The following is a 14,578-nucleotide window of genomic DNA, read 5'->3' on the forward strand; positions in this document are numbered from 1 at the left end:
CACAATTTGCGTGCCATTGTGGGGTGGGGTGGGAGGCGGAAACAATAACGCAACCCGCTATCACACTTTACTCTGTTTGGGAATGATAGTTCAAAGACTGGGACCTGCATTATAATGTAGCAGCATAGAGTTGGCCTGTTCAGGGTTTCAACTGGCCACCCGTCCCCTTTCCCAGGATACTTGTTGTTGCCATCTGTCTGTCTCAATAGACAATGGAGTGCGCTTCTGGGGGTGAAGTCAAACTGCTGTTTTAGCAGCACCAAAGTGGGGCACAAACCTGGGCAGTGTGTATGGAGGTCCTGGGCTACCCAGATGACATGACCCTCTTCTCGGCCTCACTGATGTGGTCCAAAGGAGAGTAGAGCAATATGAGTGGCACCAGTTTAGCAGCAGGAGTTGCCAGAAGGAGGCATACAAGGCACCATCCAACCATCTTAGGAACTCCATTCTGGGTTTGCCCCTTAACCTTTCCTTCTCCTGAAGATATCCCACATGGCAGCAGAGGTTTAGGCTCAGAGTTTTTCTTCCCAGGTTCCTTCCCAGGTTGATGGGCCCCATCTACCCGTCACTTCCCTCTACAGCACCTACAGAAACCACTTTCTTGACCGTTGGACCCACTATTGCTCCTGCCTGCTCAATCCACCAGAGCCTGTCTTCTCATGCAGGGGAAGTCCCTAAGTCACTGAGAGTTTGAAACCCATCGGCCACCCTTACTTTGCTAGCCAGTCGAAGCCATTTCCTGGGGTGTGACGGCTGTCGCATGTTGACAGCTTCCAGGAGCCACAGGTGACAGCTAAGTGCAGGATGGGGACCAAAGGTGGACAAACCGTTCCTGAAGCACCATGACATGTTCCCCCACCAGAGGTACCCCACCTCCTCTAGTACCCCACACCCCCCCCCCACAAATAATAATACCTGAAGGAGCATCTCCACCCCCATCGTTCAGCCCAGACACTGAGGTCCAGCCCCAAGGGCCTTCTGCCGGTTCCCTCGCTGCAAGAAGCCAAGTTACAGGGAACCAGGCAGAGGGCCTTCTCAGTGGTGGCACCTGCCCTGTGGAACGCCCTCCCACCAGATGTCAAAGAGAAAGCCCTTGGAGCTTAACCTCAGTGTCTGGGCTGAATGATGGGGGTGGAGACACTCCTTCAGGTATACTGGGCCGAATTGTGCCTGAAAACGTATTGGGAGCCAACGTAGGTCTTTCAGGACCAGTGTAATGTGGTCTCAGCGGCCACTCCCAGTCACCAGTCTGGCTGCCGCATTCTGGATTAGTTGTAGTTTCCGGGTCACCTTCAAAGGTAGCCCCACATAGAGCGCATTGCAGTAGTTCAAGTGGGAGATAACCAGAGCATGCACCACTCTGGCAAGACAGTCCATGGGCAGGTAGGGTCTCAGCCTGTGTACCAGATGGAGCTGGGGATGTGCTTGTGGTGGGCCAGAGGAACGAGGACTTCAAGAGCTGCTCTCAGACTCCAAGGCCTCTCAGACCTTCCTGCAGCTGGGCTGGAACCCCAAACCTTGAGCAACTGCATCACTGTGATAACTGTGGAAAGCAAGCAATTCCTTTCTGGATTGTTTTACTGGTGCCTGACCAAAAGAAGTATGTTGTAGTCCTGGACGGTTGTTCCATCCTGGAAGTCCACATTGCCAGCATTTCCATTTTAAGTGTTTATTTATTTTATTGCATTTATATCCCAAGGAACTCAAGTTGGCGCATGTGGTTCTGCCCCATCTCATTTAATCTCCAACAATCCTGCAAAGTAGATTAGGCTGAGAGGCAGTAATGGGCCCAAGGTCATCCACTGAGCTTCATGGCTGACTGGAGGATTCAGACCCTAGTCTCCCACGTCACAGCCCAAGACTCTAACCACTACACCACACTGACTTTCTTGATAGGAGTTTGCAAGGAACCCAGGGAACAAACTAGCTAAAGCTAAGGATGGTTAAAGGTAAAGGTAAAGGGACCCCTGACCATTAGGTCCAGTCGTGACCGACTCTGGGGTTACGGCGCTCATCGAGGGAGCCGGCGTACAGCTTCCGGGTCATGTGTCCAGCATGACTAAGCCGCTTTGGCAGTGAACGGAAATGCCGTTAACCTTCCCGCTGGAGTGGTACCTATTTATCTACTTGCACTTCATGCTTCCAAACTGCTAGGTTGGCAGGAGCAGGGATCGAACAACAGGAGCTCACCCCGTTGCGGGGATTCAAACTGCCGACCTTCTCATCAGCAAGTCCTAGGCTCTGTGGTTTAACCCACAGCACCACCTGTGTCCCTTAAGGATAGTTACGTCCATTTAATTTCAGTGGAGGCGAGTGAAGCCTGTCCTTTAGTCTCCCATTGAAATCACCAAGGTGCGCATACACTTAAATTTGGCATGATTCTGCCCTAAGGCTTTGCTGGTGAGCACCTTTGCATTTGGTCTTTTCCGCACACACTCCTCACCCTTTGGTTTACTGATTGCCATCTTCACCCTCCTTCTGTTTTGTTTCAACCACACCATTGTTTTATGCATGAGTTTTGGATTTTCTTTCTTTCAGTTGATTTCATTGGTGGATTTGACCCATTCCCTCTCTACCATGTCAATGAAAAGCCCTCCAACCTTTTGTTCAAGCAGACATACCTGTAAGTATGGGCCCCTCCAGACGTCTTTCCGATTGTGCATTCGGGATGATTTGTGCTCAGGATGATAACCGGGGCGGATATATGTGGACTCTCTGCTTTGTGCCTGCAAAGGTTTCAGGGTGGACATACTGCTCTGTTTCAAATTGGGTTCCCTGCTGGAATCCTGCAACAAATATTCCCAGGTCTGTTTTCATCCTGCTTCTGTTAAGCGATAATGCAAGACTGGCCCTCCAAACATCAGTAACGCTGCAACATTGGGGAAACATTGGAGAACAACTTAAAAAGTCGAATGATGTTTGTACACTCCAGTATAAATCCACCACGAATACCCCATTATTATTGGAGACTGATCGTAGCAGGGAGGCCAAGGTAAAAGGTAAAGGACCCCTGGGTGGTTAAGTCCAGTCAAAGGCGACTATGGGGTTGCAGTGCTCATCTCACTTTCAGGCCGAGGGAGCCAGCGTTTGTCCACAGACAGTTTTCCAGGTCATGTGGCCAGCATGACTAAACCGCTACTGGCACATGGAGGACCGTGACTAGTGCCAGAGCACACAGAAACGCCGTTTACCATCCCACTGCAGCAGTACCTATTTATCTACTTGAACTGCTAGGTTGGCAGGAACTGGGACAGAGCAACAGGAGCTCACTCCATCATGGGGATTCGAACCACTGACCTTCTGATCAGCAAGCCCAAGAGGCTCAGTGGTTCACACCACAGTGCCACCCGCATCCCTACAGGGAGGCCAACAGTAGGTGAAGCCAGAGCTAATCCTGATTTTATGTCCCTCCTCTTCCCTGTTGAGTTCTACAAGGGCAGTGCTAAGACTTAAGGGCTCATCCGGACTGCCTCTTGTTGCAAAAACTGCCAAGGCATGGATAGTCTAAGGCTCTCTCCCTCAAATCCTGGGAGAACCATACAATCATCATGACCACAAGAACCTAAGAAGAGCCCAATGGCGCTTCTAGGCCAGCACCCTGAAGTGGCCATCCCCTTTCAAGGATGTCAAAGTTGGTGGCCGTCACTACGTCTTGTGGCAGAGAATTCTGTAAGCGAACTGTGCTCAGCGTCAAGAAGTTCTTGCTTTTGTTGCTTCGTAATCTCATTTTGTGACTGGCGCCAACAGTTTGCAAAAATGGCCTAAGGTCAGCTCTTAAAACGCCAGCACCTTTGGGTTTTGTTTTTGTTTTTGGTCCGGAACTGCATTTCCCCCCATTCTGTCACCGTGTTTAGATTGATGAGGCAAGAGATTAAATATTGATTTCCAGCACTGTAGGTTTTGCAAGGAGGGAATATGCAATGCCTCTGGAGGATCCGAGGCAGCGCCTTGATTTACTAATCCAGCAGAAGGAAGCTTAAAGCTGAAGTAGAACAAAATGTACTTGGGGGGGGGGGTTCTCTTTTGTGTGTGTGTGGTTGGGTTGGAGGTGCAGTGTAGATTCAAAGGACAATCCTATGAAGGTCTACATGGAGTAGGAGTGTCCGGGGTCCATGTGTCAGTGGCAAGCTGGACCAGAGACACACAGGGAGGGAGGCTGGGGAGGAGCGTTGTGGCCTGGGGAGATTCCTGAGAGGTAGAACAACAGGCATTTTTCTAGCAGTATTAGTAATAAGTAACATTTTCTGAAGATACACCTCTTTACCCTAGCCTGAGATATGTGCTTCAGGACCCCACCTTATTCTGATTTTAATTCGGAATTTTAAAATGCTGTAACCTTTCCTGGGACATACCAGTGAAAACCAGATGATACATTCTAAAACGATAATACCACCTGCCTAATTAGTGGTACATGCAGGCATGCAGATGAAGAAATATTATACCTCCTGTGTGTGTTGTGAGAGTCCCACAATCGCACAAAAACGTGTTCAGAATTCAGCACCTCAATAACCTCAACCTGCACTTGTTTCTCGGTTGTTTGCTGCTTAAAAAGTTACCAGTCCTCAGGACTGCAATTGTAATGTAGAGGGGCCATGCTGGGTGCACTCTCTGAAAATGGTATGGAGGCTGAGCAGGATTTCCAAGGGACGAGAGGAAGGAGTTTCATTGGCCTGCATAGCTCCTTGACTGCCATCTTTGCCCCTCCCCATGCTCAGTGATGGCCACACACACATGCTGAATTTACATATTGCATATTTCACATATATATGTTTTTGTTTAAAATATATTTTACATAAAAATTTTCTTTTTTTAAAAAAAAAACAAAGGCAGAATTCAGGGTGTTTGAGGGGTGCGGCAGAGAGAGAAAGGTTCTTTCTACAATATACCATGCCCTGTTAATGCCTTACTTTACTCAATTTAGATACTCTTAATGGGAGGAGGGTATTCGAGGAAAGGCACCCTGACAACTGCTTTTGAAATAAAAAAATTCCTTCCAGTAGCACCTTAAAGACCAACTAAGTTAGTTCTTGGTATGAGCTTTCGTGTGCATGCACACTTCTTCAGATACACTGAAACAGAAGTTGCCAGATCCTTCTATATAGAGAGAAGGTGGGGAGGGGTATTACTCAGAAGGGTGGTGGGAATGGGAGATTGGCAGATAGCTGAGATGAGCCTGTTGACGACTCTTAACGACTGCAATAGGTCTTACAGGAAAAGGCAAGGGGTGAAAAGGTGAAAAATGGCCAAGTCATGTATAATGAGATAAGAATCCAATGTCTTTGTTCAGACCAGGTCTCTCCATGATTTTAAGTTTGGTAAACCAGTGTATCTGAAGAAGTGTGCATGCACACGAAAGCTCATACCAAGAACTAACTTAGTTGGTCTTTAAGGTGCTACTGGAAGGAATTTTTTTATTTTGACTATGGCAGACCAACACAGCTACCTATCTGTAACTGCTTTTGAGTATGTGCCATATTCTGAGTTCTCATCTGATGTCTTTCCTTCCGTCTTTCCTTCCTTCCTTCCTTCCTTCCTTCCTTCCTTCCTTCCTTCCTTCCTCCCTCCCTCCCTCCCTCCCTCCCTCCCTCCCTCCCTCCCTCCCTTCCTTCTTTCTGCAGGCCTGCGTAAGTGACAAGGATCCAGACTCTGGACAGACTGAAACCATCCATCCAGATTCCCCAAATGCCAGATGTCCCGGATGCAAAAAGATGGGAAACTACATTCCACTTGAAAGAACACAAAAACACCGACACACATGCAGATACGCACATACACAAAAAGATGACTGAACTCTGACAAGTGGGCATTCAGGCCCAAATATCGTTTTGCTGGCCAGCCACTCATACCAATGTCTCTTCAATGTGCTAGCTCATTAGTGGACTTGCAGGTTTTGCTGTGAATGAATGAATGAATTGGGGAGGAAATACTGTTTCCCTTCCCCACACCACTCCATTGAGAATCAGAAGAAGGTATTTGGAGAATCTCCACTTGACTCTGTAGCACTCACTTTTCATTAGGAGCGCCCTTGAGTGCGGTTCACTTCCAAGGTATCATTGCTTCCATTTCCTTGTGACAAATGGACTGATCCAGTGGAGATTCAGATAGGTAGGGTGGAAGATAGGGAGGCCAACAGTAGGTGGTGCTAGAGAGCTTAGCTGAGCCAATGACTGGCAGGGCCAACTAATTATGCATTTGTCCCTACCCTCTTTCTCTACAGTTCTTCCCACTCCCCCAAACTCCAAACCCACTTCAAACTGTTTCACCTTACCGTTTCCCATAATGGACAACGTGTTGGTTGAACTTGTAAGTTCCTTGGTGGTGGTTGTTTTTTTAGATGTCATAGGAAAACTATTTAGAACCCAATTCTATGTTATTCTGTCTCCCTGTACCCTCATCCATTAAGGTCTGCAGAGATGTGGAGAACTATGATGTCCTTCAGCCCAAGGAGGCATGACCAATAGCCAGGGATGATAGGAGCTGTAGTTAAGCTATATCTGGAGGACCAAAGGTTCCATCCATATGGTCTATTGCTTGGGTGGCTACCTGGCAAGCCCCTTTGCTGGATCCGTCCTCCAAGACTATTTTTAGCTGGCTTTCAGTGGGCCTACCTCGTTCCAACTGCAATGCTGTACAAAGCTACCCCACGGTTTCAAAAAGGTGGTGAGACATCACGTTTCTGCACTTGTAACAAGACATCCCACACGAAGTAGATCTCCACAAACATATAGATCGTCCATGGATATCATGGGCCATGGCAGATTTCTCAAGCCCTTCATGCTAGAAGGATCCCGAGATTGATCTTTGCCCGAATGTTTTCTTTATCCTTGTGGTCTTATAAAGGGATTAGATAAATTCATGGGTGGCTATGTCCTTGATAGCAGCTGTCAGTCATGTCGGCATTCCTCCAGGCTCAGAGACAGCTTGCTGGTGAGTTTCAGTTGCTGGGGGGCAGCAGAGAAGACTATTTCCTTCACGTCGTGCTTGGGGGCTGTTCAAAGGCCTCTGATCAGCCAGTGTGAGTAAACACGATGCTCAGCTAGAAGGACTTTTGGACTGACTTAAGCAGAGCTCGGACGCGGGTGGCACTGTGGGTTAAACCACAGAGCCTAGGACTTGCCGATCAGAAGGTCAGAAGTTCGAATCCCCGCGACGGGGTGAGCTCCCGTTGCTTGGTCCTTTCTCCTGCCAACCTAGCAGTTCGAAAGCACATCAAAGTGCAAGTAGATAAATAGGTACCGCTCCAGCGGGAAGGTAAACGGAGTTTCCGTGCGCTGCTCTGGTTCGCCAGAAGCGGCTTAGTCATACTGGCCACATGACCCGAAAGCTGTACGCCAGCTCCCTCAGCCAATAAAGTGAGATGAGCACCGCAAACCCAGAGTCGGCCACGACTGGACCTAATGGTCAGGGGTCCCTTTACCTTTACGCAGAGCTCATCTTATCCCATTGTCCACAGAAAAAGTCACGTGCCACATATATTGCGGCTGAGGGTTTTCTCCTGTTCTTTCGCTTCTGTATAACAGCCCCCTCCCCAAACCGATGGCTCCATCTCCCACCCTTTCCCACTGTCTCTGCACTACTTCTTCTCTACAATTCACACCTACTCCATGCCATGTCTACCTGCTGCCTTCCATCCTCATCCCAGAACACAATCCTACGCTGAAGCTGCCGTCAGGTCTCCTTCAGTCGTCAATACTTTTTAGTTTCCCTCTCCCCCCCCCCCAATTATTACTTTTTGGATCCCATGGATGCCGAAGCAGAGCAGAACATTTTCTGGTTAACAACACACACATGCACATTCTCCTACATCCGCTCTCTCTCGATTTGCAATCATGCCCACCGACAATGCCCTTTGTGCTAAACGGGGACGGGGAGTCGACTTTATTACACAACTTGACCACTTGCAAAGGTCTGAGCTCTGGACTGTTGTCTGCAAAACCAAGTGGCCTTTTGAGAATACTGATGCATAGCAAGGCGGCAAGTGTTTCAAGCAAAAGGACGCCTCTCTGCAGAATTGCTCCATCTGCTGTGATGCTAAGACCCTGCATCTGTCATAGGCAACCCACATGTGCCTTTAAAAATAAAAAGTTCATCTGCAACAGTCATATCGCAAGGACTTTCCAGATGCTAAAAAGGAGAAAGGAAGACGCTTATTCTTAACATTCTTCTCTGGGGTTGAGAAGCCAGGCGACCAATGCTCAAATATGACATTGTGTGAATCGGATTGTGGGCTACCTAAGAGCCAAGTCAAGTTTCAGGACTCCCTTCTTCCCAGCCTTGCAAGATAGCTATGCCCTGCCTCTGCCACAGCTGGAGGCAGGGATGCTTCTGAAAACCAGTTGCTGGAAACCACAAGAGGGTACAGTTACTCATGTCCTCATGTCCTGCTCCCTGGTTTCCCACAGGCATTATGGTTGGACACTGTGAGAACTGGATGCTGGACTAGACGGGCCATTGGCCTGATCCAGCAGGCTCTTCTTATGTTCTTAAGAGTGAAGATCCACACGTGTGTCCACAGCCCACATTCACAGGCAGACAGCTTCTGCCCTCTCCCCTCTCCATTAAGCCATATAACCTATAGGGTTATGCTAGTGACCATCAGCCATGACTTGCATGCCTGCACCTCTGAAGAGGACCACAATGGTCCAAGGAGAAAGCACGAAGGAAACACACAAGCAAATCATCGTAGTGGCACAGGACGCAAGGGTGCCAAGGATCGGGACCACCATTCAGCCCATTGCGTTGGTTTGGTTGAGCAGACATTTCCATGTGATCTGGCCTGGTGATCTGTGAAGGGCTCCATGGTGGAGTCCTCTAGAAGACAGTAGGAGGTTTTGGTTTGTTTGTTTTTAATTAGCATGATTCTCTCTGTTCTTTGTTACTGTTCTAATAAATTAATGCTTTAAATACACAAACCTTATTTGACTTGTCCATCACTCAAGTGTTTTTTGATCAGACATCACAGATATTGTCTTCTCCTGTTCCCCTCAAGGACGGTGACAATCCTGTTCTCCATAGCACAGCTGAGAGGGAATAATTGCTAGAGAGGGGAGGAGGCAGATATATTGCCATTTTTAATTTTTTCTCTGATTGAAAATAAGGCTACATGAGGATTCTGGAATCACCTTGCCATACAGCCAAATCATTTCTGTAAACATCCTCAGTTGAGCTCAGTTCAAAATCAGTTTGGTATTTACTAGCTTTCTTGGATAATTCTCAGGGTGGGGGTGGGGACTCACCTTTCCCCCAAGCGCTCTGTTGGCTGATGAGTGATGATGGCACATGTGCATCTCATTACATTGCCCCTTGGAAATTGTAGTTTTCAATGCACCCGTCAAAAAATAACAACATACCAGGGAACAAAATTATGTTATCAGTGCTTCTACCCTCCCCCCAAGGATCTCAGAGGGTCTCTTCCCTTTGGAAAACAACTGGTGAGCTCTTCCCTTGGATGAGTTTAAAACTTTTCTCATCCTCAGAGCCCTTCTGAAATCTGTCCATTTAATCACCCTTGTTTCCCCCTTAATCCCTCTATCACAATCCGTGTAGACCAGTGGTGGCCAAACTTGGCCCTCCAGCTGTTTTTGGACTACAACTCCCATCATCCCTAGCTAACAGGACCAGTGGTCAGGGATGATGGGAATTGTAGTCCCAAAACATCTGGAGGGCCATGTTTGGCCACCACTGGTGTAGACAATACTGAGCTCTGTGGACCATTGGTCCAACTCTATATAAGACAACTTCCTGTGTTCCTACCTTCAGTTAACCTTTTCCCTCATTGACTCACTGCTGAGGTGGCTAGGCCCAGAGTTGCATCCTTTTCCTGTGCCTTAAGCTGCTATAGAAGGGACACGGGTGGCGCTGTGGGCTGAACCACAGAGCCTAGGACTTGCTGATCAGAAGGTCAGCAGTTCGAATCCCCGCGACAGGGTGAGCTCCTGTTGCTCGGTCCCAGCTCCTGCCAACCTAGCAGTTTGAAAGCATGTCAAAGTGCAAGTAGATAAATAGGTACCGCTCCGGCGGGAAGGTAAATGGCATTTCCGTGCACTGCTCTGGTTCTCCAGAAGCGGCTTAGTCATGCTGGCCACATGACCTGGAAGCTGTACGCTGGCTCTCTCGGCCAATAAAGCAAGATGAGCACCGCAACCCCAGAGTCGGCCATGACTGGACATAATGGTCAGGGGTCCCTTTACCTTTTTAAGCTGCTATAGAGCAAAGATTGCCCTCAGTCTTGGTCTTTACTCCTTTCATTTTTTGCTACTCCATCCTTGATCTTTCCCTACTTGGGAGCCTCGCTAAATGTGCCACCCACCAAGCCTTGATCCTTCTGGCTTATTGAGTGTCTCTCCTCCTCATGAGGGGAGGTCTTCTTGTCTATCTGCCTCTCTCCAAAGCTGACCTTTGAGCTGGTAATCAGGGAGCTGTTGCCACAGCCACTCCTGGCAGGGTTCTAAACCCGGTTGAGGAAATAAGAGAATTGGCCCAAATGGAGTACAGACTCGCCAATCAGCAAGCTGTTTCTGATCAGGTGGTCTGGGCATGTTGTTCCACAATTAGCAAGCCAGAGTCAGGAGCCAATATGAAATACGATTGTGCAGTCATCTACAGAACAGCTTCATGAAGCTGAATGCTGGCTGATGCTTGATGAGCAATGTCTCATTTTGTGCTCTAAATATGAAACTCCCTAATTTGCAGTTCCTCAAGCAATATGCAAACGCAGACATGCTTCCAATTTTGCACTTCTAATTTTACTGTACGGTTCGCCAACCCAACGATACACAGAATGATGTGTGCATTAGGGGGAAGCATGCATACAAACATAACAGACTAAGTTGCGGGAAATTGCTTTGGAAAAAATGTATTAAGGGAAACTGCATACCGTATTTACTCAAATCTAATGCTCAGCTTTTTTGGTCAAATTATGTTGCAAAAATTAAGGTGTGCATTAGATTTGGTGGCACATTTACATTCGCCAGCAAGTATTTTTTTGGTTTCAAGGTTCTGAAATTGGAGGTACGTATTAGATTCGATGGCGCATTAGACTCCATTAAATACGGTATAAAATTGTGTGTAGCAGGATAAATATGAATTAAAGTGTGGGACATGAGGGCTTTTCTTGAAAATATATCGCAAAATGAAGCAGAACTGTGGAGGACTGAACATAAACATTGGCAAAAGGAGAAACTGAGAGAAACCAACATTAGCAGATCAACCCATCCTGAATGTTGAGCCAGGAAATATCTCCCTGGGGAAATGGCACTTGATCTGTAATGCACCCAAGCATTTGAAGCTAGACGAATTCGTATTCTGAACCAGGCAGTAACAAGCCATGAATGAGGCTGCTCAGGTAAAGGCGCTAGTCTTGTTACTTTGGTACCAAAAAGAAATTGTGCCGAATGAATGTTTTTCAGCAGACAGCATCATGAGCGCGCTCACACACAAATAAAGTCACAAAATTGCTCTATCATTGTGGTAGAGAAGTGTTCACTGTAAGCACATAGGGATGGAGATGAAATTCGATTCTGATCACATTTAAATGCAAATCGATTAAAAAAATGCACTTTCCAAAACATGAGAATTGAAACACAATCATTCTTCAAAATTTGCAGTTGTCTGAATTTGAGATGCAGTTCTCAAACCAAACAATGATTACAAACATGCATATATTAGATGTGCATAAAAATGATTATATTCATGAAAACAAGATACAAAAACAAATTAGATTAGGAGAAATTGCTTGCAAAAATGTGTATGTTAGTCACATTCCCTAACCAATTCCCCCAACCCTTCTTCGCAAGGCTTAGTTTCTAGACCTCTGCTCATCTTGGTTGCCCTCCTCTGCACATGTTCCAACTTGTTAACATCCTTCTTAAATTGTGGTGCCCAGAATTGGACACAGTACTCCAGGTGTGGTCTGACCAAGGCAGAATAGAGTGGTGCTATTACTTCCCTTGATGTGGACACTAGACTTTTGTTGATGCAGCCTAGAACAGCTGTCACATCACACTGTTGACTCATGTTAAGCTTGTGGTGTACTAAGACCCTAGCTCCTATTTTCTCCACCTACAGGCAGCCTCTATACCCTTGCCTTCTTAATTTAGCTTTGGGGGCATCTTACCAGAACAGAATGCAGTTTTGCCCAAGTGGCACATAGTAATCTGCCTTACACCAAGTCAGAATACTGGCCCATCTATCTCAGTATGATCAACAGTGACCAGGAGCAGCTCTCCCAAACTTTCAGACAGGGTGACACTGCCAGTTCTACCTGAAAATGTCAAGGGTCAAACCTGGGACTTCTGCATGCACCTCGGCTGCTCTACCCTGAGCTACATCGTAAAACCAATAGTGGTTTTATCTAAGGCAATGATTGTATATACAACCATTTCTTTCTCTCTCTCTCTTCTGGACCAAGTTCATTATCTACAGAGGAGGCTTATTACTAGGCTGATGCTGCCCTCTCCTGGAAAAAAGCAGATTAAATGTACTCATGCCCGCCCGCCCGCCCCCCCCCCCCCCGTTATAGCAAAGTGCCATGTTTGCAGTCCTGTGCCCCACTGTGGAAGCATGGGTTGTAGGGAGTGGAGTGGCGCTGTGCATGTAAACACATGCTATGTACAGCCCGCACAGGCTCCTTCTCACTGAAGCCTGATCCTGCATTATTTAATTCCATGCTTTAGTTTATCCTAAAGCAGTGATTGGCAACTCTTCACCAATACAGGAGAAGTTAAAAGAATGCAGTGGGAATCAGATTATTTATTTATTCCATTTCTGTCCCACCTTTTCCTCTAAGTCCCCCCCCCCCCCATTTAATACCAACAACCACCCTGTGAGGTGGGTTAGAAGCGACTGGCCCAAAGTAATCCCAAGTGTGAGATTCATGGCCAAGTGGAAGTTCTTGAACCCTAGTCTCCCAGGTCTTAATCTGACACGCCATACTCAGTGTGCCTTTCAAAGCAACCCTAAGCCAATTCACTTTCCTCAACAATATACACAACCATCCTTTGAAATTCACACGCCTCCTAATTTTGCAATGCAGTGCCAAGTATTATGTATAAAAGAAAGCCACAGAAAGCTTTCTCCCGATTGAAGCGCAGTGTTTGAGAACCGGGATATTCGCAGGGAAACCCAAATGCTTGTTTACAAAGCTGTTGTACTACCAACCTTACTGCATGCTTGTGAAACATGGACCACTTATCAACGCTATCTCCAACTCCTCAAAAGATTCCATCAACAGTGTCTCCAAAAAATTTGACACATCACTTGGGAAGACAGGCAAACTAATGCCAGTGTATTGGAAGAAGCAAAGATCACCAGTGTTGAAGCAATGATTCTTCAACATCAGCTTCGTAGGACTGGTCATGTTGTGCGGATGCCTGATTGTCATCTTCCAAAGCTACTACTCTATTCCGAACTTAAAAATGGAAAGTGTAATGCTGGTGGGTCAACAAAAGAGACTTAAAGACTGTCTCAAGGCAAATCTAAAAAAATGTAGTATAAACACTGACAATTGGGAAACACTGGCCTGCAAGCGCTCCAATTGGAGAACAGCCTTTACCAAAGGTGTCATGGGCTTTGAAGACACTCGAACTCAGGCGCAAGGGAGAAACATGGTAAGAGGAAAGCACACTTGGCAAATCCACACCGTGATCAACTCCCGCCCGGAAACCAATATCCCTATTGTGGAAAGACGTATGGATCCAGACTTGGCCTCCACAACCACTTACAGACTCATTGTTAAAACCGTGTTTATGGAAGACAATCTTACTCAGCTATGTGTGGATCACCAAAGAAGATGATAAAAAGTGCATACTATGGTTAAGTGTGCACAAAAGATGCATCTTTGTGAAATGCATTCCTTTAGGGAAAATTGCTATGCAAGCATGTGCATATTTGGAGAAATTTGTATGAAAATGCTGGTTAATTTTCCATGAAACTTTGAAAAGTGTATCAGGAACGGATGTGGAAAATATGAAGAACTGAACTTAAGGATGGAAAAATGAGAAAGTGAAATTGACAGACTTGCCCATTCCTAGTAGGGATAGCAGGAGGTCAAATGCTAAGCCCAATTTTGGTGATTCCAGCCAATCAGCATTATACCAGTTGCTAGCTGCGTGGCAAGAGCCTGCATTTTATTCAGCTAAAAAGTAGGTTGTAACAATACTAGGAACTAATTTTAAATACAGATAGGTAGCCGTGTTGGTCTGCCATAGTCAAAATAAGAAAATTCCTTCCAGTAGCACCTTAAAGACCAACTAAGTTAGTTCTTGGTATGAGCTTTCGTGTGCATGCACACTTCTTCAGATACACTTCAGCTCATACCAAGAACTAACTTAGTTGGTCTTTAAGGTGCTACTGGAAGGAATTTTCTTATTTTAATTTTAAATAGGCAAAGTTAGGTTAATTTGTTTGTAAGTGGAGGGGTGCATTAATTGGGTGGGGGCACAATGACAGTATAGTTAAATAAATGTTATATAATAATAAGTGTTACAGCTTCTGTATAGGAAAAGCCATAGCATCTGAAATATTAAGTTTATTATTCGGTGAAAGTGCCTTGCAAGAATTTGTTACAGAGCAGTTCCCA

At 46.4% G+C, this 14,578-nt stretch overlaps 1 protein-coding gene across 3 annotated transcripts in view; it reads left to right on the top strand.

Moving 5' to 3' along the window:
* NKAIN4 (sodium/potassium transporting ATPase interacting 4) overlaps window positions 1-8,912 on the top strand; it is a gene marked incomplete at its 3' end in the record, with an annotated part of 104,619 nt that extends 95,707 nt beyond the window's left edge. Inside the window, exons 6-7 of one of the 3 annotated variants that reach the window (XM_083507773.1) lie at window positions 2,539-2,623; window positions 5,619-8,912. In XM_083507773.1, coding sequence (XP_083363899.1) covers window positions 2,539-2,623; window positions 5,619-5,628 — 95 coding nt within the window. Of the gene's footprint in view, window positions 1-2,538; window positions 2,628-5,618 lie in introns of those variants that run through there. The other 2 variants (XM_083507775.1, XM_083507774.1) reach the window with 2 other exon arrangements.
* Window positions 8,913-14,578: the final 5,666 nt, after the last annotated feature.

This window comes from Podarcis liolepis (genome assembly GCF_965112155.1).
Source record: "Podarcis liolepis genome assembly, chromosome: 6".
Lineage (NCBI taxonomy): Eukaryota > Metazoa > Chordata > Lepidosauria > Squamata > Lacertidae > Podarcis > Podarcis liolepis.